General features: G+C 41.1%; 1 protein-coding gene across 1 annotated transcript in view; it reads left to right on the forward strand.

The window, feature by feature from the left end:
* Positions 1–47: 47 nt before the first annotated feature.
* Positions 48–25,507, forward strand: part of EXOC6B (exocyst complex component 6B) — a 567,559-nt gene continuing 542,099 nt past the window's right edge. The window contains exon 1 of the mRNA XM_075556958.1: positions 48–255. Within this exon, the coding sequence (XP_075413073.1) occupies positions 143–255 (113 nt within the window). The 5' untranslated portion in view covers positions 48–142. The remainder of the gene's footprint in view (positions 256–25,507) is intronic.

The following is a 25,507-nucleotide window of genomic DNA, read 5'->3' on the forward strand; positions in this document are numbered from 1 at the left end:
GTGGCAAGCGCGAGGGAGGGGTCGTCCTGTGGGTAGCCGGGGGCTGGGGCGGCCGTGGAGTCCAGGGTGAGAGAGGGAGTGTGAGGGAGCGAAAGGTGGGCCGAGCTGAGGGAGGGGACGCGCTGCCGGGTGGCCCCGGTCTATGGAGCGGGGAAAGATGGCGGAGGCGGAGAGCCTGGAGACCGCGGCGGAGCACGAGCGGATCTTGCGGGAGATCGAGAGCACCGACACGGCCTGTATCGGGCCCACGCTCAGGTACTCCGGGTACCGGGCCCTCGACGGGCGGGCAGGGCGGGACCGGCGGGCCCCCTCCTTCGCGTGGGTCCGCCCGCCGGACTCCCGCAGCGCCGGCTGGAGCCGCCTCCCTGCCGGGGACTCGCGAGCGGCCTCCGCCCTCAGTGAGGCGGGTCCGGGCCGGAGCCCCGACGTGGGGTCCCTTCCCGGCCCGCGTCCCCAGGGGGCGCCGCTGCCTCCCGCTCCTCTGGGCCAGCCCCGCGTCGGGCACCTGGGGGCGGCCGGCCGCTCCTGCTCCCGCTCGGACCCTCGCCCTGGCCAGGCCGGCTCCGGCCCGCACTCGCGGCGGCCCCCTGTCCCCCAGCCCGCGGGCCCCCGCTCGGAGATGAAGCTCGCACCTCCGTCAATCCCCGCTTCTCCTACCCGCGTCCCTGCAGTTCCTAGGCCCTGGGAAGAAGGAAGTTTCTCCTCCAGCCGCGCTCCTTTCCTGCGGCGGGCGCTGCCAACCCTGTCTGGAGGATGACCCTGCCCAGAGGTGCAGCCTCCCGGACTTTTGTCGCCCAGAGACTTTTGTCCCGCCTGGTCCGCGCCCCGTTGCCAGCACTTTGCCCCCATGCCTCAGTTTTATTTGTGCTGTCAAAACAAACCCCGACCTACCTCGGCGTACCCGTGGGTTCAACAAAGCCCAGGAAGCACTTCTTGGCGTGGGGTGCAAGACGTTGTGTTCACGCGATTTTCCCTAAGAAGCACGGAGGTGAAGGGACTGGCGCAAGATTGCAAAGAAAAGGAGGCGTGGGAGCCGAGAGCCCCCTCCTCCCCTCAGTCTGGATTCAGAGGCTGCACTCTTGTTTCTTTTGGCTAATGAGATCGCTCCTGGGTTTTCAGGGCAAGTTTATACTGCGGAGTAGGCCCCCCACCTTGATTGTTCTGTGACTTTAGATAGCAGCGTCTGTGCTGTAACCCCTCCGGCACACCATCCATTGGGGATTATGATCTACCTGCGTTTTTTGTTGATAATTACAAGCTAAAGCCCAGTTTGGGATGGCCTTTCCTGGTCCTTAAGTTTACTAATGCCCTGGAGCTAACTGCCCCTCCCTACACAAAAGAAGTGCTTCACATTGCCTGCTTTTGCCTGAAAGAGTAGTTGGAGGAGATAGGGCCAGGCCTTTACCCCTCAGTTTTACTGTGCAACTTTATTCTCCAGGTCTCACAGTTCTAAACAAAGAATCAGAAAACCCAACAGAACTAATGAAACCCACGGCCATCAAATCGATTCTAACTCATAGCGACCCTACATGACATTGGTTTTTGGCACTGTCACTCTTCTTTGGCAGTGAAAAGCCTCATCTTTCTACCAGAGTGGTTTTGGTGGTTTTGAGGTTACCAGCCCAATGTGAACCTTACCACAATTTCTCCCCACTGCGATTCCTGGCCACGGCCAGCCTTAGGCTTTACCTTTTTGTCCTTTAGTGGGTCTTTCCCTCACTTCGTGGACGGGTTCTTCAGCACAGTGGCCTATCCCACACCCTATCTCCCCTCACATATTGTGGTTTGGACCATCATGCTTTTCCCGTATTCTGAAGCTATTCAAGATGAATGAGTTTACAGAGGCTGCTGTTTCAGTATCCCACCAGGAAGTAAGGAGCTCTGGTGGTGTAGTGGTCGCATGTTGGGCTGCGATCCACAAAGTGTGCAGTTTGAAACCACCAGGCACTCCGAGGAAGAAAGACGGGGCTTTGTACTCTCGCAAAGACTTCCAGTCTTGGCCGTCCACGGGGGCAGTTCTGCCCTGACCTGTAGACTCACCATGAGTCAGAATTGACTGGATGCCGGTGGGTGAGTTTGTTTGTTGTTTAACCAGGAAGCTTAGCTGCTGAGCTGCAGTTGACACTGTAGCAAAGCCCCATCAATGTTGTCCTGAGTTGGTTGTGGTTTTCAAAGTTCTTGTTTTAAGTGATAAATGACCTTTCTGTTATCAATTTAATTTCTTGTGGTTTGTTAGGTTAACTGTCCACTGGATAACGATACATATTTATATTAATTGTGGCCTGTAACTGTTTTAGTATCTTGACTTGCAGCATACATCCGAGATAATGCACGTTTGGTTCCTGATCACTGTAGCACAGCAGATTTTGCAGGAGTGAGTCATGCACATTTTTGCATATGAAAGTTCTGTTTATCCTATACTGCAGTCTAGTAAGTTTGCAGTAGCTTTATGAAGAAGATTGGAAGATTGTGAGGATTCTTATAATGTGACAGAGGCACAAAGTGAGCTCATGCTGAGTGAGAAATGGCACCAAGAGACTTTCTCGACCCTGAGCTGCCTCAAACCTTCCACTTGTAACAAGTGCAGTATCTGCCAAATTCGATACAGTGAAATGCACTTGTTTATATTTTAGTTCAAATATTAATTACCATTCTCCTTACAACTTGCTTCATTGTATCACCAAGTTCTTTTTCCACTGTAAAGAGGGTTTTTCGGGGTAGATGGATCAAGGTAGCTTTTACCGTAAGGGAGCACAGTAGGAACAAATGGTTTAGGAGTCACTGCGCCTTCCACCAGTTTGGTGGTTTTCTCGGGCTCCCTGTGTCCCTGTCGGGCTTTTCATTTTTTGCTGTCGCCTTTGCTCTGGCACAGAACTGTGTGTCTTACGATCAGAACCAAGCTCTGATATGAGTATTGAACGCCCCATAATTCAAGTAGTGCTTACTATCTTTGTCTGTAGTCTAGCTCTCAGGTCGGCAAACTTTCAAGATGGAAGAGCCGGTCCTGTCCCTCACAAAAACTTAAAAGTTATTCAAGAGCCATTAATACATTTTAAAAATACATGAAACCACCATTATCTGAATACTATCCTTTAAATGTTTTTTAATTTTTAAAAAATTTTTCCTTCAGAGCCACATGTCCATCCTGAAAGAGCTGCATATGGCTCCAGAACTGCAGTTTGTCAACCCTGATCTAGCTCATAGGTTCCCAAACTTATTTGGCTTACCCAGCTTTCAGAAAGCAAACAGACAAACAACAAAAACTTACTCTGGGTCCCCCTGGCAATGAAAACTTTTGTGCTATAGCTCATAATCCAGGACAAAGTGAGGGTGGTCTGCATTTGTAGGACAGTGCCCCTGGATCATTCCAGTATCCCTCCCGGGATGGTGCCAGCCACTTTTGGAAACACTGGTCCAGCTTATCCCTGCCCAGTTTCACAGGGGGATGATCTCACCTCCCTTAAACCAGTGTGAGGCAGGAGCATGCACAGACTTGATTCCTCAGACCTGGGCCGTTCCCTAGATGAAGATTATCTCCTGCTTTTCTGTCACAGTCATTCAAGAAGTTTGACTAAGGCTTTACTTTCTCTTCCCCAATTTCATCCATCTTTTGAGGTTGCAAGGAGCCCTGGTGGCGTAGTGGTTATGCATTGGGTTGCTAACCGCAGGGTCAGCAGTTCAGAATGACCAGCTCTTCGAGGGTGAAAGATGAGGCTTTCTACTCTGTAAGGAGTTAAAATCTCAGAAACCCACAAGGGCCAGTTCTACCTTACCCTGTAGGGTCGCTATGAGTCGGAATGGACTTGGTGGCAGTGAGTTTGGTTTAAAAAAAAAAAAAAAGATTTCAGCTCCCGACACCCGCCAGGGCATATTCTACTCTGTCCTATGTGGCCACTGTAAGTGGTACTCAGTGGCAGTGAGTTTGGTTTTTGAGGTTGCATTTTTAAGACATTAGTTACTTATCTGCTTCTAACAGTAGAGGAACTAAAGGACAGATAACAGTAAAGCAGATATAAGATTAGTTTTAAAAATAATTTTATTGGGGGCTCATATAACTCTTATCACAATCCATACATCCATCCATTGTGTCAAGCACATTTGTACATTTGTTGCCATCATCCTCAAAACATTTTCTTCCTACTTGAGCCCTTGGTATCAGCTCCTCAGTTCCCCCCCATCCCTCTCTCCCCCTCTCTCCCTTGTGAACCTTTGATAATTTATAAATTATTATTTTTCCATGTCTTACACAGTCCGACGTTTCCCTTCACCCACTTTTCTGTTGTCCGTCCCCCAGTGAGGGGGTTATATGTAGATCCTTGTGATTGGTTTTCCCCACCTTTCCCTTACCCTCCTGGTATCTCTACTCTCATTATTGGTCCTGAGGGGTTTATCTGTCCTGGATTCCCTGTATTTCCAGCTCTTATCTGTACCAGTGTACATCCTCTGGTCTGGCCGGATTTGTAAGGTAGAATTGGATCATGGTAGTGGGGGTAGAGGAAACATTAAAGAACTAGAGGAAAGTTGTGTGTTTCATCGGTGCTATACTGCACCTTGACTGGCTCATCTCCTCCCTGCTGGCATTCTGTAAGGGCATGTCCAGCTGCCTACAGATGGCCTGTTGGTCTCCTCTTCCCACTCCCCCTCATTCACAATGATATGATTTTTTGTTCTTTAATGCCTGATACTTGATTTTATCAACACATCGTGATCATACGGGCTGGTGTACTTTTTCCATGTGTGCTTTGTTGCTTCTCAGCTAGATGACTGCTTGTTTATCTTATAAGATTAGTTTGAAAAAAATCACATAAGCACTCAAAGACCCCCAAACTGATGTAATCTAGGTGCTTCCCACTCATAGTGAGGCTATCGCACACACTAGAACTGCCCCCATGAGTTTCCGAGGCTGCTGCTACAGAAGCAGACTGCCATCCACGTCTCCCATAGATGACTGGTGGCTCAAACCACCCACCTTTCAGTTGGCAGCCTAATATTTAACCCCTGCGCCACTCGAGCATGGGTTAATATATTCATACCTGAAATTCCCCCTCTTAGCAGAAATTCATTCAACTGTGCAACCTGACCACACCCCTTCTTTGCTATTAATTGTGTATCATTCATTACTTTTCTTCCTTTTGACAATACCAAATTATTCATCCGGTTGTTTTTTGTTTGAAGAATTACAGTGTTTTGACGTTTTCATTATATAACTATTGTATTCCTGAACCACACCGACAATGTTAGTCAATTCCCACATATCATAAAGGAATGCCTTTTCTTTTTAATTGCCATTCCAAAAGGCCAAGCAGATTCATGCATATAGAGGCCGCAGCCTCGCAAATTCTTTTGGGAAAGCAGCCATCTCCTGTCTTTAAAAAATTGCTTCATCAGTTGCAAGTCCTAATCCTGCAGATGAGCTCTTTTTAGAATAGTATTGATTCTGACATTAATTTACAAGTTTTGATTGGAAATCACTCATGAGCAATATATAGCTCCATGTTTGCCCTTCTCAGATTGCATCTGTAGATCTCTAGTCTTCTATCTTAACACTTAGTGACTAGGAGTCAGTTCCTTACCTAGAGCTCTGGGTTATCACGATTAATTGTTTGTGACAATTTACAATTTCCTTTTCAAACTTTTAAATTTAACTTTGAACTATACTGATATTAAAAAATAAGCAACTTTATTATGATCTACTTCACATAACATACAGTTCACCTGTGTAAGTAAAATGTGCAGAGGTACACAGTAACCACTACAATATAATTGTTTAACATTTTCATCAGCCTCAAAAGCAATCCCAGGTCCATTGCCACTCATTCCCCAACTCAGGAAGTGAGTTTGCAGCTGATAGGTATTTGGGTTGTTTCCATTAAAAACAAACAAACCATAAGAACAATGCTGCTCTAAACATCCATGTACATGTTTTTGTGGGACCATATGTTTTCACTTGTCGTGGGTATATACATAGAAATACAACTGTTGGGTCACAGGTAACTAACTGCATGTTTAATGCTTTTTAGGAACTGCCAAACGGTTAGCCAAAGCTGTTGCACTTTGTTGTTCTCATTCTGATGAGCTCTTTGGGGGTTATAGTTTCTCAACATGATCGCCACCACTTATTATTTTTATTTTAGCCTCCTTGTGGATGGGAAGTGGCATCTCCTTGTGATTTCAATTTGCATTCCTCTAGGTGGCTAATGGAAAAGTGCCCTGCTGGCAGAGTTGGTTTCACATTGGGCTGCAAACTGCAAGGTCAGCAGTCTGAACTCACCAGCTGCTCTGCTGGAGAAAGATTGAAGCTGACTGGGAAACCCTAGCAAGCCACTTCCACCCTGCCCTGTCAGGTCGATATGAGTTGGAATCCACTTGATGACAGTGGGTTTGGTTTGGGGGTGGAGGTGGGTGGTGGATTAATGGGTTGTAGGATTCTGGTGGTGCAGTCGTTAAAGCACCTGGCTACTAACCCAAAAATTGGTGCCCTGTGGGGGAAAGATGTGGCACTTTGCCTCCATAAAGATATACACCCTTTGAAGCCCTGTGAGACAGTTTTGTTCTATCCTATAGGGCCCCTCAATAATAAATAAGATCAATAACACATATGAATAATTGGCAAAGGTTCTACATAGGTATTTTTCCAAAGAATATATGCAAATAAGTGATAAACAAAAAAGATGCTCAACATTAAAGAACAACCACAACTTTCTGCCACTGAATCATTTCTAACTCAGCATGACTCTGAAGGCCATAGTACAGGGGTTCTCAACCTTGGGTCGCGACCCATTTGGGGAGTGGGTGTTGAATGACCCTGTCACAGGGGTTGCTTGATTCATAACAGTAGCAAAATTACATTTATGAAGTAGCAATGAAAATAATTTTATGGTGGGGGGGTCACCACATGAAGAACTGTATTAAAGGGTCGCGACATTAGGAAGGTTGAGAACCACTGACATAATAGAATTGCCCCTATGAGTTATCTAATACGGTGACTCTTTATGAGAATGAAAAGCTTTGTCTTTCTGCTGAGGAGTGGCTGATGGTTTTGAACTGCGGACCTTTGGGTTAGAAGCCTGATGTGTAATACACTATGCCAGCAGGGCTCCTTGGGAAATTATATGGAATCAACATCACTAGCTATTCCAAAAACCAGTGCTGTCAAGTTGATTCTGACTCATAGTTTTCACTATTGGATAGAACAGAACTGTCCCATATGATTTCTAAGGTTGTATCTCATTATGGAAGCAATCAGCCTCTATCATACTAGTAAATCTGGTCTTGCCTTTTATTTTGCAATTCTGAGTTTTCTGCATTTTCCTCCCATTTGTCCAGGATGTTCTGTGCCTCCAATCTCTGTGGATGGTTGTGATAGTGGTCTCTGGGTAGAGGTAATTACTTGATTTTGGTAATTGTTAGTAATAGGTCTCATTAAAAAACAACACTTTTATATTTAATTGTATGCAATATGATGAGTTTAAAACACAAAACCCGAACAATGGACAATAAAGAAGAAAAAAAGCCTAACACCTTTACCGCCCCCCCCCCAAACTCCTGTATTTGTATATAGTCAGTTCCTGAAGAATGAACAAGTTGATTTTTAAGTCAATCTTTGAGTCCAATTTGTATATAAATCAGAACAGTTAGGTACTGTTTGTATCTAATACCAGTTAGCTAAATGTTTGTGTTAGTATATAGTACATAGTGTTTCTTTCTATAAGGAGCTCTAGTGGTGCTGTCAATTTAATATAAGGGGCTTTATAGGGGTTAACTAGGGATTAGAAATTAGTTGGACATTTGTAACCCAGAGACTGCCTGTATTTCCTTCTAACCTTTTCCATGTACACCTTCTTACAGTACTTATTGTTGTTAGCTGCCTCTGACTCATGGTGATCTTGTGCGTGATGGCATGCAGTGATGTCTGGCCAGCTGCCATCTCCATGATTGGTTGGGGATTGAACCAATAGTGCGCTATAGGTTTTTATCGGCAGGTTTCAGAAGTAGATTTCCAGGCCTTCTTTTTAGGAGTCTTAGTCAGGAAATTCCATTGAAACCTGTTCAGCATCATAACAACACTGGCATATGGGTAGTGGCTGCTCATGAGGGTATTGGCTAGGGATCGAACCTGGGTCTCCAGCATGGAAGGTGAGAATTCTGTCACTGAACCACTGATGCCTCACAGATTAATCATTAGCAGCAGAGCATTACCATGTTGTATCTTGCTTTTTACAGTTTCATGTATCATGCTATGTTATTTTAATGAATTTATTCATGATTTGATATATTAGCTTATATATTAATTCATTTTTACAAATAATTATTCAACAATGTCCATGTGCTTGATACTCAGTTTCTGGGGTAAGGAGGGACAGAATGGACACATTTCTAACCTTAGGGAATTTACCTACAAGATAAACAAATCAGTAGATACGCTTACTCATAGACTAAAACGAATGAACAGATACATGATACTATGTAGTGGTTATTGCTACTTATTGACAAGAGTATAGTTTTCTATTTGGTTAGGAAAGGTTGTTCTGGCAGAGATTTGAATCCATTGAAGGAGGAAACTTTAGGCTCTGGGGAAATTACCTTCCAGATAGAGTCCATGAGCACAAAGGCCCTCAGAAGAAAGACAGTGGTGGAGGTCATGTCCAGAGTAGCCAGGGTCCAGATGATAGCAACTGAAGTAAAGAGCTTGCTTATAGTCTAAGTATGATGGGAAGGGACTAGAAAATTTTAAGCAGGAGACTGACATGCTTTAATTGAGGTTTAAACGGATTATTTTGGCTGCTATGTAAATATGGAATAAAAGGAAACAGGGAGACCAGTCAGGGGATTCTTGAAGTAAGAAGCAAGAGGTTGTTGGGCCATACAATAAAGAGTGGGGGGTGATGATAAGTAGTTGGGGTGAGGATATATTTTGAAATTAGAACCAGTATGGGATTAAGGAGAGAAGGATCAAGGATGATATTATGAAGTAGGAATGTTAAATGCATCTGTAAGTTGTGTTACCAGATTCTCTTCTAAGGAGGTATACCTACTACAGTCCTTGAGGATACTCGTTTCTCTGCAACCTTGTCATTATAGTACATATTTGACTTTATATTTTTTGCCAAAATAACAAATGATAGATGGTGTGTTAGTCCAGGTAGACTAGAGAAACAAATTCATGGAGACATGCATTTGTGTTTAAGAAAGAGCTTTATATACAAGGGCAGTTGAATATTAAGAAAACATCCCAGCCCAGTCCAGATCAAGTCCATAAGTCCGATATTGGCCCATATGTGTGATATCATCTATAAAGTCCTCTTCAGACTCACAGAACACAGAATGATTTCAAATGCAGAAAGATCACAAGCTAGTGGGTGGAAAGTCTTGTGGATCCAGTTGTAGTAGAAGCATCTCATCACTGGCGTGGGTCTCCATGTGGCTCCTTCAGCTCCAGGGCTCTAGCGTAGGCTCCATGTGTCTTGTCTGAAGCATGTCTCACAGGGAGTGACCGAGTGTCCTGCCTCCAGTGAGCTATTTATTGCCTTAGCTCTTCCAAATGAGGTCATCAAGCTGAGAACTGATTGGCAGGCTAAACCCCACCCCTTCACTCTTAAATCTCAAATTGACAACTGATTATGTAACTAACACAGATTGTATCTCAGTGTAGTTTTGATTTGTACCTTTCTTACTCTGAGGGAAGCCGAACATCATGTGTTTAAAGGTTTTTGTATGTATCTCTGTGCATGTACTGTCTCTTCTTGTCCTATGCTCATTCTCTATAACCCACTACCATTGAATTCGTTCTGACTCATAAGAACCGTGGACAGGGTTTCACAGCTTTGTAAATATTCAGGGAAGCAGACAGCTTCATCGGTCTCCCATCGAGTGGCTGGTGGGTGCTAGCCTTCAGCCTTGCAGTTAGCAGTGCAGTGCTTACCCGATAGTCCCACCAGTGTTGTTTGTCGACAGGGGTGGTATTTTTCTTTTCGGTATGTTGTAGTACTGGTAAAACACCATTGGTGGTTATGTTTTGATGTGATGCATCAAGAGTGTGCAAGTTGAAATTAATGTGCTGGTGAAAACCAGTCATAGTTTTGTAAGGAATGAAATCTCCAAACCCACCCTTTTTAGTAGTTTGGTCATAAAAGGACATGAGTAAACAGAGGCATTAAAAAAAAAATCTTGCACTAGGAGGCTGTAAGTTTGAAATCAGAAAGTTTTATTGGAGGTAGTACAGTGCTGTTATTAGACACTGTTGCTGTATGTACAAATGAAATTCTTAGCAAATTAGAGTATGTCAACATTTTAATGTCATTACTTTCAAATGTGTTGGCATGTATCCAAGTATTTACTCATTTCTAGCATAAAGTATAATAGGTATATGAATTAGTTGTAAGATTTATTGGTAAAGACGATTATTACTAGTATGGTTTTGCAAGCAGTTTAGACTTTGGCATGTTATATATGACATAATTTTGGCCTGGGCTGTGTTACATATGATGCTAATTAGGTTGCTAAGAAATAAACATTCTGATTCTTTACATTATTGCATTAAACAATAGAATGATTGAGTTAATCATAAATCAAATCAAATTTCCAACTGAAGCAGTTTGAAGAGATAGAATTTGATGAGTGTCCCATTTATGACGTGTCTGAGTCTGGCTTGAGATGCTGACCAATGATACATTTTTTTTAATTTTTTTTTTTTTGCAATGATACATTTTGAACCTTTGTTTCTTCTCTCATATTTGTGCTTGCTTTTGTATCTCCCTGGTCTTTCCTCTCAATTAGAACTTTAAAATATATGTTGTCCAGTCTAGCATTAAGTGAGCATAAAACCACAACCAAACCCACGTCCTGGGGGAAATTAATATCAGTAAACAAAATTCTAAAGATATTGATGTGGAATGTGGTATATATATATTTAATGCGATATTGTAAAGCAATATAAATAAGAAAACCAATATGAGGTTGGGTATGCTTTGGGTTTGACTCAATAAATGACATGAAACATTTGTGATATAGAATTTGGCTTTGGGGGCGGGTAGCCCCAATCCCAACTACTAAGTGGACACCTGCACCTCCCCCAAGAAGAATTTATTTCAAAAGACAGCATTGAATGTGTAGCTCCGGGAGAGGGACATATCTGATCGGAGCACACGGGTGCTGATGAAGGGGGAGGAGGAGAGAGTAGAGCACATCCTGGCCCACCAGGCTTTGAGGACGATGACCCCAATTGGAGCAGCCAGTCCACAGAGAGTACCACATGGCCAGACCCACTATGAGGCATGACGCCCCTCACTGACCCATAGCTCTACAGAGGACAACACTGGAGACACAGTGTGGGAATTGCACCTGATCTGATCCCGCCACACTGAGGCAAAACACTAAGTGGGTGCAACAGAACAGCAAGGGAATGGAGTGGTGAGGTTCTCAGGGAATGCTGAACGTGGACTTTGGGGCCAGAGCATGGTGTCCCAACAGACTGGACTGGAAAACACTCCTAAAGGCCAACAAGTGATCCTTGAACTAGCTACAAGCTTTTCTTGTTGTGTTTTGTTTTTGTCATTGGTTTGTTGTTGTTGTTTTGTTGTATATTGTTGCTTGGTTTTTGCTCTGTCTTGTTTTTGTGCATGTTATTATCTCTGCAGGTCTGTCTAAATAAGATAGGTTGGATGAACAATCTGGAGGAGAAAACAATGGGACCAACAGTTCCAGGGGGACATGGGAGAGGGGGAGGTGGGGGGAAAGGAAGTGGTGTTAACAAACCCAGGGACAAGGGAACAACAAGTGATCCAAATTGGTGGTGAGGAGGGTGTGGGAGACCTGGTAGGGCATGATTAAGGGTAATGTAACCGAGAGGAATTCTGAAACCCTGGTGGGGACTGAGCATGATAGTGGGACAGGAGGAAAGTCAAGGGAAATAGAGGAAAGAGCTGGGAGGCAAAGAGCATTTATAGAGGTGTAGATAAATACATGTATATATGCAAATATATTTATATATGAGGTTGGGAAATAGATCTATGTGCATATATTTATAGGTTTAGTATTAAGATAGCAGAAGGACATTGGGCCTCCACTCAAGTACTCCCTCAATGCAAGAATACTTTCTTTTATTAAATTGGCATTCTATGATGCTCACCTTCCTGACAAAACTGCTGAAGACAAAGCGGGTTAATAAGCAAATGTGGTGAAGAATGCTGATGGTGCCTGGCTATCAAAAGATATAATGTGTGGCTTGAAGGTAAACAAGTGGCCATCTAGCTCAGAAGCAACAAAGCCCACATAGAAGAAACACACCAGCCTGTGTGATCATGAGGTGCTGAAGGGATCAGGTATCAGGCATCATCAGAACAAAAAATCTTACCATAGTGAATGAGTGGGGTAGTGCGGAGTGGAGACCCAAAGCCCATTTGTAGGCCACTGGAGATCCCCTTGCAGAGGGGTCTTGGGGAGGAACGAGCCAGTCAGTGTGTGATGTAGCAACGATGAAAAATACAACTTTCCCCTAGTTCCTAAATGCTCCTCCCCCTTCCTCCCCACTATCATGATCCCAATTCTACCTTGCAAGTTCGGCTAGACCAGAGGATGTACACTGGTACAGATAGGAACCAGAAACAGGGAATCCAGGGCAGATGATCCCTTCAGGACCAGTGGTGTGAGTGGCTATACTGGGAACGTAGAGGGAGGGTGGGTTGGAAAGGGGTAACCAATTGCAAGGATCTACATGTGACCTCCTCCCAGGGAGACGGACAACAGAAAAGTGGGTGAAGGGAGACGTCGGACAGGGCAAGATATGACAAAATAATAATTTATAAATTATCAAGGGTTTATGAGGCAGGGAGGTGTGGGGAGGGAGGGGAAAAATTAGGAGCTAATGCCAGGGGCTTAAGCGGAGAGCAAATGTTTTGAGAATGATGAGGGCAATGAATGTACAAATGTACTTTACACAATTGATGTATGTATGGATTGTGATAAGAGTTGTATGAGCCCCTAATAAAATGATTAAAGAAAATGACCAAAAAATTGGCTTTGGAAATGATTGCTTGTGTGTGTTTGTGGTGCGCATGTGTGTGTGTGTAAAGCTAGCCAAGCAATTTATTTTTAATGAGGTAGAAGAATTATTTGATATTTTTAAGAAAGAGGTAATCCTGGGAAGATCTTCTGGTATCATAGTAGTGTAAGTAAGAATGTGAAATGAGAGGAGCTCTTGAAACCAAAGAAAAGATGGTTCTTAGTAGCTTTAAAAATGGTAAATGTGAACCTGACTATGTGTGTTTATTACTCTTTTTCTAACATTAAGCTTTTTATTTTGAGGTGATGTGGATTTCCCTTTCAGTAGTAAGATATAATACAGAAAGATCCTCCTTGTCCTTTACCTCTTTACCTTGTTCTCCCATTAGGCACTATAACACAGTATCACAACTAAGATATTGACATTGTTACAGTCACTATTTAAAACATTTCTGTCCCCACAGCGTCTCTCTCTCATAGTACCCTCTTAGAGCCATGTCCATTTCCCCTCTTATCCCAAACCACTGTTTAATTCTTGGAAACTACCAGTGTACTTTCCATTTTTATAACTTTGTCATTTCACAAATGTTATATAAACAGAATCTTACAGGATCTTTTAGGATTGGCTTTTTCACTCAGCATAATTCCCTGGAGGTTGTGGTATGCATCAATAATTTATTATTTTTCATTGCTATGTAGTAGTCTATGGTAAGAGTGTACCAGTTCGTCTAATCATTTATCCGTTGAATAACAACTGGACTGTTTTTCGTTTGCTTTCTTGAATCAGTAATATTAACAAAGCTTCCCCAAACTAGCAAACCCCCCCCCAATAACCAAACTCACTGCCATTGAATCGATGCCGACTCATAGTGACCCTGTGGGTTTCTGACACTAACTCTTTATGGGAGTTAAAAGAAAGACTCCATCTCTTGCCTGTGGAGTAACTGGTGGTTTTGAACTGCTGACTTTGACATTAGCCAAACACATAACCACTCCATCACTAGAACTCCTAATCAGTGGTATTTCATTCAGCCTTATATAACAGAAAACTCAGAAAAGTGATGAAAACATATTTATTCTTTCTTATGTAAAGGGTGTACTGGATAACCTGTTTATGATTTGCATGGTGTTTCTATGGTCATCCGTCTTCTCCAACGTTCTAAGCGTGGGGTGTATATCCTCAGCCTTACCTGTGGGGGGGGGGGTGCTGGAGCTCTCAACATCACATCTACATTTCTGATGGACTGAAAAGAAGAAGCAGTGGAATGGCAAAAAAGGTCTTAACTAATTTCTCCTATATCTTAACTAATATCTCTTAACTAACTCATTTCTAGTCATATGATTCTCAGAAACCATGTCCAGGAATTTTCTCTTATATCTCATTGAATACTATCCCTGGTTACATGGCAAGCTGAGTCTTACCTTTCAACCTGGGTTCACTGCTGCCTTATAAATCAGAGTTCTGTAAATTGGAAATAGAACCTGGTAGGCAGCTAGGTATTATAGGTATAGTACCATGCCATCAAGGGGATGGTTTTACATTTTTCAAATCTTTTATTTATAGACAACATAACACTTCTTTAGGTGTTCCATTTTCCTGCTATGTCTTGGTGTTCCCTAGCTGTATTGTCATCTTGGGATGTCCCTTTATTCTGAGTCCACAATTTTCTGAATCCTTTGTTTTCTTAGTCATTTATTGTACTGAGTGTTGCTAGACACTAGGACTCATGGTGGCCCTCTCTGTACCATCCTCACAATTGCTGTGTTGGAGCCAATTGTTGCAGCTACTGTGGCAGAGCATCTTGTCAAAGGTCTCTCCCTTTTCACTGCCCTTCTGCTTTACCAAAACTCTTCTTTTCCAGGGACTGGCCTTTCCTGGTAACATGCCAACGTACGTGAGACAAAGTCTCCCCATATTTGCTTCTTCTTCTTTTTTTTTTTTGAGAGTCCATAGTACTTTGAATATTCTTAAACAGTACCACAATTCAGATGCATCAGTTCTTCTATCTTCCTTATTCAGTGTCTACCTTTCACATGCATATGAGGTGATTGGTTCGGTGCAGGTGCATGGATCAAGTAAGACACACCTTAGTTCTCAAAGTTCTTATCCTTGTTTTCCCACACTTTTAAGAGGTGCAGCAGATTTACCCAATGCAAGGTGTCCATTGATTTCTTGACTTCTGTTTCCATGAGCATTGATTATGGTTTTCTTTATGTTGAGTTGTAACCCATACCGAAGACTGTAATTTTTTTTTAAATCCCTGGGCTGGATTCCTCTAATATTGCAGTTTGAGGCTTGAAAGAATTAAATAAATTTAAGCCTTGATCATTTGTATCACCAAGACCAGATGGATTTTCAACTACCAATCTCCTTTGCTTTATTGATGGGCAGTCTCAAATAATTTCTTAAGAAGAGAAGTCTGGGAAGTTAACTTGAAATTTACCACCTTGGAAGACACCCTTATTCTTTCTTTGTTTCCAGTTGCCAGTTCAGCTCGCTATGGAATTCTAGATCGAAAATCCATATCCTTTTACATTTGGAGGAAATTCCTCTTTTGTCTTTACCCAGTATTGCTGATGAGAAGGCCTCTGACAGCTTGATGTTTATTCATTTGCAGTTATTTCCCTTGCACTTTAAAAAAATTTTAAGGATTAAGAAACAAACAAACAAAAAACATTATGTTCTGACATTCCACAATAATGTGTCTAGGTGTTACATGTGTGTTTTCAAAAATTACTATAAAATATTCCATTAACATGTAATTCAAGTTTTCACGTGCTTTTTAACTTACCTCATATTCTTCAGTTGGGAAAAGTCTAATATTTTGAGTGTTTTATAACCCCGTGGTTTTTCCTTCCTCCTGAAACTTCTGTTAGTTGTTTTACAGCTCGCCTGCTTCAGCTGAGGGTCCTTCAAGAAATTTGTGAGAAAATGGATTAAAAGTTCATGGATTTTCCCACAGACTTTTAAATTTTCTTCATATTTCTGTAATGACATTGAGCATTTTTTGATGTGTCTGTTGGCCTTTGGTATTTCTTCTTTGGAGAAATGTTTGTTCAAATTTTTGCCTTTTAAAAATGGGGTTGTTTAAAAAAATTACATTATAGGAGTTCTTTGTGTATTCTGGACCTTAAACTTTTCCAAGATGAATAATTTCCAATAATTTTCTCTTGATTTGTAGGTTCTCTCTTCTGATAAGCCCTTTAACGAACAGAATTTTTAATTTTGTGGGCTTCTCATTTATCTAATTTGTCCTTGTTTTGTACTTTCTGTGTTATGTCTAATAAATCATTGTTAAAAATAAGGTATCAAAGGATTATCCCACTTCCCCCACCCCTCCAATTAAAGGGGATTTAATAGGGAAAGTAACATGTTCCTACAAGTCATGATCAGTAAACTGTTAGGATGTAATCATCAGTCCACAGTAGTGCCTCTCCTCAGCTAGCAGCCAAGTCTCTCTCTGGTCCTCAGCCTCTCAGCCATGTGGTCTCTTGTCACTCTGCCTCAGAGTCCCATAGTGTCAGTACCACTTTATTCTGTCTCATGGTTTCCTTGCCTCAGCCCATGGTATTAGCCTGACCCCTTTGCTAAACCTCATGCTTCAGCCTCTGGTGCCTTTGCTCTTGGTCTCTGCAACTTCAGACAGAGCTCTCTAGTGTGATTCACGAGTGACTTTTTGTCCAGTGACTCTGGAGTTATTGTGTGTTCCTGTTTCTTTCAAAAATCATTTTCTTGGGGGCTCATACAACTCTTATCACAATCCTTATCACAATCCTTACATCCATACAGCTATATGTTTAGAGGAACTGCAGCTAGAAGCTAGAGCATGGGATAGTGATGGCTTCCCAACTCATGTAACAAATAAAGCTGAGCACTTTTGTGCAGGATGGTAGTTTGCTGCATGGAGTGCCTCTGGGCACTCGATTCAGGGCTCTGGGCTTATAGAACCTTGGAGATTGATCTGAATGTCTTCAGATTGAGGTTTGCAGTAGAGTGGGAGGCCCCTCTGGGCATTTATTATCAGACCTGAAAGAACTTTGTAACATGTCCTATATATAACTGTATGTTGAACATTTTTCACTTGCATTACAATCTGAACTTTCATAATAAATGTTTTAAATTATGAGTATTGTCTGTGAGTTCTATGCAGCCATTGCAGTGGATATTAGCACCTAGAGACAAAGTAGAGGGTACTAATTAAGACAGCACACCCTTGTTGAAAATTTCTTACCCATAGATATGTAGATGTATGGGTTAATATTTTTATTCTATTCCATTGGGCTCTCTATATGTTTATCATTATATTAGTACTCATCTGTTTTGAATATTATAGTTTTAGAATGCTTCAAGATTGGGAAATATGAATCCTCATCCATCCAGTCACCAACCCACCCACCCACCCATTCATTCATTCAAGATTGCTTTGGCTATTGGGACCCTCATGTTTTTCTGTATAAATGTGATTGCTTTACATCTTAATAATAGTAAAACTCACTCATGAGTTTTTTTTGCCCCTCTTTAATGTCTTTCAGTAATCTTTTATACTTTCTGATACATAAGCAGTCCCTAGGCTACAGATGTTTGAGTTATAGCTAAGATTATGAGTCACCTCATATTAATTTCAGATACATCCAAGGTTCATGATAAAAATGACACTATTTTGCCAGGTGCAGCAAAACATTAGTGCATGTCAAAATGTTTGTGTCTCTGGAAGTGTTTTTTTAAAAAGTGTTTTATGCACAGAAAGTACACTTACTATATAGCAAAACATTTTTGGGAAAATGGAATTGAAAGATCATTGAATTTTCCCATGATCCTTTTGGAGGCCCTTTGTATACTAATGACTAACATTTGGCTAACTGAAGCTAGATGCAAACCATATCTAATTGTTCTGACATATGTACAAATTCAATTTAAAGACTGATGTAGGAATGGAACTCTTTCATAATCTAGGAGTGCCTATATATTTTACTTCTTGGTTAAATTTATTCCAAGATGTTTTTATTCTTTTAGGTGCTATTAGAATTTAAATATTTTCTTTAATATCTCTTTCAGATTGCTCATTGCTAATGACTGTTTTTTTTTGTGTGTGTGTGTTGGGGGGGCGGTTGGTTGACTTTTCATTTTGTAACTTTAAAAATTCATTTAGCTATGGTAGCTTTGCTGTGGATTATTTAGGGTCTTCTATGTATATTATTAAGTTATCTTTGAAAAACTTAATTTTACTTTTTTATTTAAATTTCTCTGACTAGATCTACCAGTACAGATTAAATAGCAGGGGCAAGAGCAGCCTGAATTCTCAATCTTTATCTCTTTTTATTCACTAATATTTCTACTTTGTCCTGAAAATTTTCCTTGATTTTTATCTTACTTCCATCCTACTTTAATTTTATTTTGGTCATCATTTTTTTAATATCCAAAAAGTCATTCTTCTTTCTCTTGCTAATGTAATTCTACTTGTGTTCTACAGATGCTAAGATCTTATTACATTTCTAATAAAGATTGTTGTTTCTGTTCAGTGGCAAGTCCTGTGCTATCCTGACAGTTGCTGTGGTAGCATTGTTGCAGCCATGTGGTCAATCCTCGTTTACATTTCCTAGTTTGTTTCTGTGCCGTGAGGTGTGAGGCATTATCATCACTCCTACTGCTGCTACCTCCAAGAGTCAGATTTTCTGCTTGATTTGAAAAATGTCCTCAAATAACTGTCTATTGAGGATTCTTATGCTCTTTGGCAGCAACTGCTGCTACTTTTGCCAGAGGAAAACCTCCTGATCCAGAGATTAGGAGTGCCTGTGTATGGGGTGATTGTAAAGGAGTGTGAGTTTTTGCAGTCAAAAGTTTCAATTTATGTATTTTTATCTCATCCATTGTTCTTAGCATTCGAACTCCTGACCTGCTCCGTGGTTTCAGTGGGCAGTTGGCCTCTCGTTTGGATTGGGTTCCCTTGACAGATACTGTAGTTTTTGTTACTGTTTTTCGGTCATCATTACAATCAATCTTAGGACATTTTCTTTCTTGTACTCATTATGATTAGCTCCTGATTTTCCCTCAACTCTGTCTGCCCTAAGAAACTATTAGTCCAGTTGCTGTCTCTATTGATTTACCTATCCTGGATTTCATTTAAAGAACAAGAACAAACAAAAATCCCCAAACAGTAACAAAATAAAACAAAAACTCAATTGAAAAGAAAAAAATAAAAACTAGAACAAATTTAAAATGGGTCAAAATGCAGAACAAATGATAAGGTGTCAAATTTTAACTTAACCACATCTGCAGTAGTTCACTTTACAGTGCACTTTATCTGATAACAAAGCTGTTCACATCCTTGGTCAGTGGTTAGAGGGGACTCACCAGAGGCTTAATCCATGTGGGGACTGTCAAATAATTTTGGGCTTTCACTGTCATCTGTAGTATTGATAGAATCTTTAGACAGTAGCAAAACTTTTTTCCCTCCCTGTACTGTTATTAGAAACAGTTCTACATTCTTAAAAATGTCTCTTTACACAGTGATACTGGTATTTCTGGACAATTGATTTCTAAATGAGGGCTTACAGCATGTAAAACCCAAACTAAACCCACCTCCATTAAGTTGATTCTGACTCCTAGCAACTCTTCAGACAGCCTTGTGGGGTCTGAGGCAATTAATATTTATGGGAGCAGAAAGCCTCATCTTCTTTAGCAGATGGTGGGTTTAAACTGCTGAGTTTATGGCTAGTAGCCCAATGCTAGCCCACTATGCCACCAGGGCTCCCTTACATAGTACACATGATATAGGTTTACAGCTTTGATATATACTACCAACTTTCTTCCCATCTCCCCTTCAATGTTTTTATGGTAGAAAATGTTTGCATACAAAAATAGAGAAAATAATGTGAAAATTACTAGGCACTGTTTATTGGTTTTATTATTTATCAACAAACACCAAATATTTTTTCATTTATATTCTTATTGTCCTCCTTCCCTGGCATCTCCTTGGATAATTTTGAAGGCATCCCAAATGTCATAATTTACCGTGTATACTCGAATCTAAGCTGACCCGAGTATAAGCCAAGGTACCTAATTATAACCTGGAAAACCAGAAAAACTGATTGACTCGAGTATAAGCCTAGGGTGGAAAATGCAGAAGCTATTGGTGAGTTTCAATAATCAAATCAAATGAAAATACAATTACTAAAAATTGAGACATCAGTGGGGTATGTATTGAAATATTTATTTTAGATAAAAACATAAATAAAAGGACAAGTCGTTTAACATTACTAAACCAGCCCAGTAAGTGGAAAATAGATTCAACAAAAATAATAACATATCAACAACGATAGATACCTTAAGAGTACTATTCCCTGAGCTCAATCAGCAACCAAGCTAAAATGTAAAGAGTTAAAATCCTTCAAAACTGGATTGATCATCATCATCCGTATCCCAATGCAGAGCTTCAGCTGTCCTCACTGAGATCGCTGTCATCACCATCACTGATGTCATTTTCATACAAAGCGCAGTCTTCACTGCCATCCGTAGCATTACTAATACTACATTTCTGGAAGGCACGTCGCACCATGTCTTCTGGCATGTCTTCCCATGCATCTCGAACCCACTTTGCTATTAACTCTATGTCAGGCTTCATGAGATTTCCTCCTTTTGCCAGTCAAGCTTGACCAGATGACATCCATTTATGCCACTGACCCATGTATAATCCAAACCCCAGTTTTTCAGCACATTTTTTTTGTGCTGAAAAACTCGGCTTATGTACGAGTATAAACCCATAAACATTTCATATCACCCTTTTTACTCTGGGAAATTTTGTTTTGATTTATTATGATTATTTGCTTTATGTGTCAACTCTTAGGAACTTACTAGGTGAATCAAGGACTCCCTGAAGTTACTGGGTTTTTATTTTTAGCATTAATTAGACATCAGGCCCATTGTTTAACATAACTAAAACCATAAAATAGGCACATAAAGAGACAGTTTTTCTTTCCATTCCATTGATGAGTGGTAGTGGTGGTGGAGGGTGAGAGAGTGAGTGGGGACATGGATGGGTGCATGTTCAGCTTATACAAAAATAACAAAGGTAAATCTTTGTCTTGTGTCATTGAAAAAATTAGCATCTCGTCTTTCTGAAGATCTGGCCTGTTGTTTCTGACTCCTATGCTAAAATTAAAGAGTAGATTTTAATATCAGGAAAGGAAATACTTTTGGGAGCTTGTAAAATTTTAACCCAGTATCATATGCTAAATAAGGTTCAATAAAGGCCTCAAATATTCAGCACTACAGCTAATATTTCTGTATGTAGAATATCTGTGCCTCCATTTGCCAGCTCCTTGCATAATGTCTGCAGGAGAGCCTGGCATCACAGGTTGGCACCTTACACTTGCAATGGATAGGTTGTCCTTTACAGTAATGGTCCAGATTCCACTCTCCAATCAGAACAGATCATTCATACAAAGTAGATAATTGACCAGGGAGTTCTTGAATAATTCTAGACTTTCTAAAGTCTTTATTTAACCTGGAATTTTAAATCAGTCGTACAGCAGGGGACCCAAGTAGGTATTTAGAAAGCAGGCTTTTTTTTTTTTTTTAATAGACAGTGTCCTGGCCCTTCATTTGAAATGTGCACTCCCAGAGGGCTGCTGGATTAAAATGATGATTGCCTCAATTTAAAAATTCATGGTTTGGATTACATGACCCAGAATTTTCCCTTGACATTGGACTTATAGTTTTTTTAAGTGACAGGTTTATTACATTAATTTGTTATAAAGGCAGAGAGAAAAAGAACATCCCCGCGTGTTTCCTTTGGTTTTTTATTTCCCATGTCTCTACACATCCTTGGTCAGGATATTTGTTTTTGCTACTTGGCAGTCGGTGACAAACTAGGTACTGGGAGGAAAAGTCTCGTGCTGCTTAGATCAGTCTTAGGTTAACAACAGTTTAGTGATAGGAGGAGAGGAGAGAAACATGTTGCAGGATGCTTCTTGATGTATAGTTAAAGATGATTTTCTTTTCATTACAACAAATTTTTAGAATGACTTTAAAATTCCTTTCATCTTCTTGTTTTCCTCTGCCTGCCTGGTCCAAAGGCCAATTGTCAGGAACATTTCCTCTGGGATGTCTTTTTAAAGAATTAATTGGGGAAAAACAAGCAAAAAAAAAAACACCCCATAAAAGAACTAAATGGGGAAGTGTTGATTGATGATCAATCTGTAAGTTCCACAAGTGAAGAGGGACTGCAAAACCCAAGTGCCTGAGTACCTGGAGTAGGACCGTGGGCATTTTCCTCCAGCTTTATTCCTGCTGTTACTATGTTACACTGTTAGAATCTCTGCATCAAATACAATTTAGAAAGATTTTGAAAAGATACTTATTTCTTGAGAATAATGAGGGCAACAAATGTACAAATGCGCTTGATACACAATGTATGTATGTATGGATTGTGATAAGAGTTGTAGGAGCCCCCCAATAAAATGATTAGAGAAAAGAAAAGTTACTTTTTTCAAACCACTAAAATAATGATTTCTTGATAAGGAGACCACTCACTTTCCCTTGCCTCCAGGCAGTGTTGCCTCAGGAGCTTCTAAAGCCAATGGCTCCTTAGTTTCAGAGTAGTATCAGAGAAAATAAGCAAGCCAGGAGTCCAGGACAGATGAACCCCTCAGGACCAGTGGTGAGAGTGGCGATACCAGAAGGGTGGAGGGAGGTGGGGTAGAAAGGGGGAATTGATTACAAGGAACTACATATAACCCCTTCTCTGGGGAACATCAGACAGTGTAAGACATAACAAAATAAAAATTTATAAATTGGTTAGGCGGGACTTGAAAATTTTTTAAAATAAATTATCAAGGGTTCATGAGGGAGAAGGGCAAAGAGGGAGGGGAAATGAGCTGATACAATGGGCTCAAGTAGAAAGCCAATGTCTTGAGAATGATGAGGGCATCAAATGTCCAAATGTGCTTGACACAATTGACGTATGGATGGATTGTGATAAGAGTTGTACGAGCCCCGATTAAAATGATTTTTTTTTAAAAAAAGAAGCAAGCCAGACCTATTATATAAACAAGTAAATACAAATTAAAGTCACTAAGGAGTAAATGAAGGGAATTATTCTGTTGTAAAATTCCCAAACTAGTTTTGCTTCCTTATATGTAAGAGTTCATTGTCAAAGCCCCGTCACTGTTTGATATAAAGTCAAGATTCAGAGAGCAGCCAGCTGTTCTTTGTGTGCTTGATGCTGGCACCTCAGAGAGAGGTTATTGCTTGATCATTAATTACTTGTAACCCATTGTTTGGAGTTGATTCCAACTCCGCAGCAGAATAGAGCCTGTCCCATGGGGTTTCAGAGGCTGGAAAGCGTTTTGGAAGAAAACTGCCGCATCATTCTCCCATGTAGCTGCAGTTACATTCGAGTGGTCTGCCTTTTGGTTAAAGCAACCCTGTGCCTTTATCACTGTGCCAGAGACCCTAAAGGTGAGGCTATGTACATAGGTAGGATGCTTCTATGTGGTTGGAAGGGGTGCCAGCCCCCTACCACTAATCAACGGGTTCAATAGGCACAATCGTACGGTTGCGATATATAACTATTATATTAAAGTCATTGAGAGCATGAGAGATAGAAGAGAGATTGAAATAATGGAGTCACACACATTTCATGGTAGCATGCTCACCTCCTGGATGGCCATGATCATATCAGCCAGGTCCGCGCACAGCGTGGGCCAAGGCGAGGTGGTGCAGGGACCCGGCAGGATGCTCGAGTACCCTTTTTATTGCTAACCAATGGTTATATCTACTTCGGGGGATGTGATTGCAGGTAACCACACACCACAGGAAGGGACAGTGCAATCAGCATATACATCATAGCAAGGGGATATACAATAGGCATAAGCGGAACAGGAAGGGGATGAGCTAGGGGTGTGCACATAGGAATGGGAGGGGCTAGGGGTATACATGTGACAAGGGTGGACCCTAGATTCATGATCACAGCCTAACTTTGGTCACCTTTGGGTGGTCTTGACCTCCTACAAGGAAACAGTCAACTATTATCCTTATCAGAAGGGAGTGGGATAAACTGGTGACTGCTTGCTCTAGATGGCTGATAACCCTTAGGGAGAATAACCCCTGATGTACTTCTGATGACCTCCAAGTGTATAGTTGTTTGCAAGCAGCTAAGTTTGGCATATATTTGGGGGAGACAACTTGGGAGAAATCCTTCTGTTTCCCACACTTCTATCAGGCTATCCTCTGTAAACTTTATATTACAGTTCAATCCCTGAAAACTTTCTAATTTGCTGTGGAGGTCCAGATGTAGTCTATACTCAAAACCAAAACAAATTCACTGCCAGGGGTCAATTCAGACTCATAGTGACTGTATAGGTTTCTGAGAACTAAATCTTTTTTTAATTAATTTTTTTTTAATTTTAACAATTTATTGGGGCTGATACAATTCTTTTCACAGTTCATACATATACATACATCAATTGTATAAAGCACATCTGTACAGTCTTTGCCCTAATCATTTTTTCTCTTTTCTTCTTTTACATTTTATTAGGGACTCAAACAACTCTTACCACAATCCATACATATACATACATCAATTGTATAAAGCACATCCATACATTCCCTGCCCCAATCATTCTCAAGGCATTTGCTCTCCACTTAAGCCCCTTGCATCAGGTCCTCTTTCCCCCCCCCTCCCTCCCCATTCCCCCCTCCCTCATATGCCCTTGGTAATTTATACATCGTTATTTTGTCATATCTTGCCCTATCCGGAGTCTCCCTTCCCCCCCTTCTCTGCTGTCCCTCTCCCAGGGAAGAGGTCACATGTGGATCCTTGTAATCAGTTCCCCCTTTCCAACCCACTCACCCTCCACTCTCCCAGCTGAGAACTAAATATTTGTAGGAGCAGAAGCCTCACTTTTCTCCCACAGGTTGACTGGTGGCTTCAAACCACTGACCTTGTAGTCAGAAGCTCGCTGTGTAGCCCACTAGGCCACCAAAGCTCCTGTTAGGTTAATTCTTATGTGATGATTCTTGTGTATAGTTGTGCAAATTATGCAGTGCAGAGCTATACTCTCTAAAGTGTGTTGGTGCCAGTTATATTGTAGGCAACTAGTATAATCTACAGGACAGCCTCCAGCAGATGGCAGTCAAGTGTTTTGAAGAAGGAGTGACCATTTTTGATTCACATAAATTATATGGGTACATATAGATTTTCTTTTTAAGTATTTAAATATTTCTTACAAAGTGATTACTGAGAATTCTTTTTAGAATTGCATCTATAGATGCAGCATTCTAGGCAGCACACTGTCTTTATATAGTCCCTCCTTTCTATTTTTTTTTGTTTCTTCCACATTTTTGTTGTTAATACTGATAGCTTTTCCCCTTCCCCTGGAGAAATGAGCTCTTAGTGAATTTGCTGTGAACTTTGAGTGTGATGTATTCCATTTGTTCACATTTTAGCAACTCTGAAGTCTTAATGTGAATGTTCTTGCCACCTGTGATGACTTAATGTTTGGATAC

This window comes from Tenrec ecaudatus, chromosome 8 (assembly GCF_050624435.1).
Source record: "Tenrec ecaudatus isolate mTenEca1 chromosome 8, mTenEca1.hap1, whole genome shotgun sequence".
NCBI lineage: Eukaryota > Metazoa > Chordata > Mammalia > Afrosoricida > Tenrecidae > Tenrec > Tenrec ecaudatus.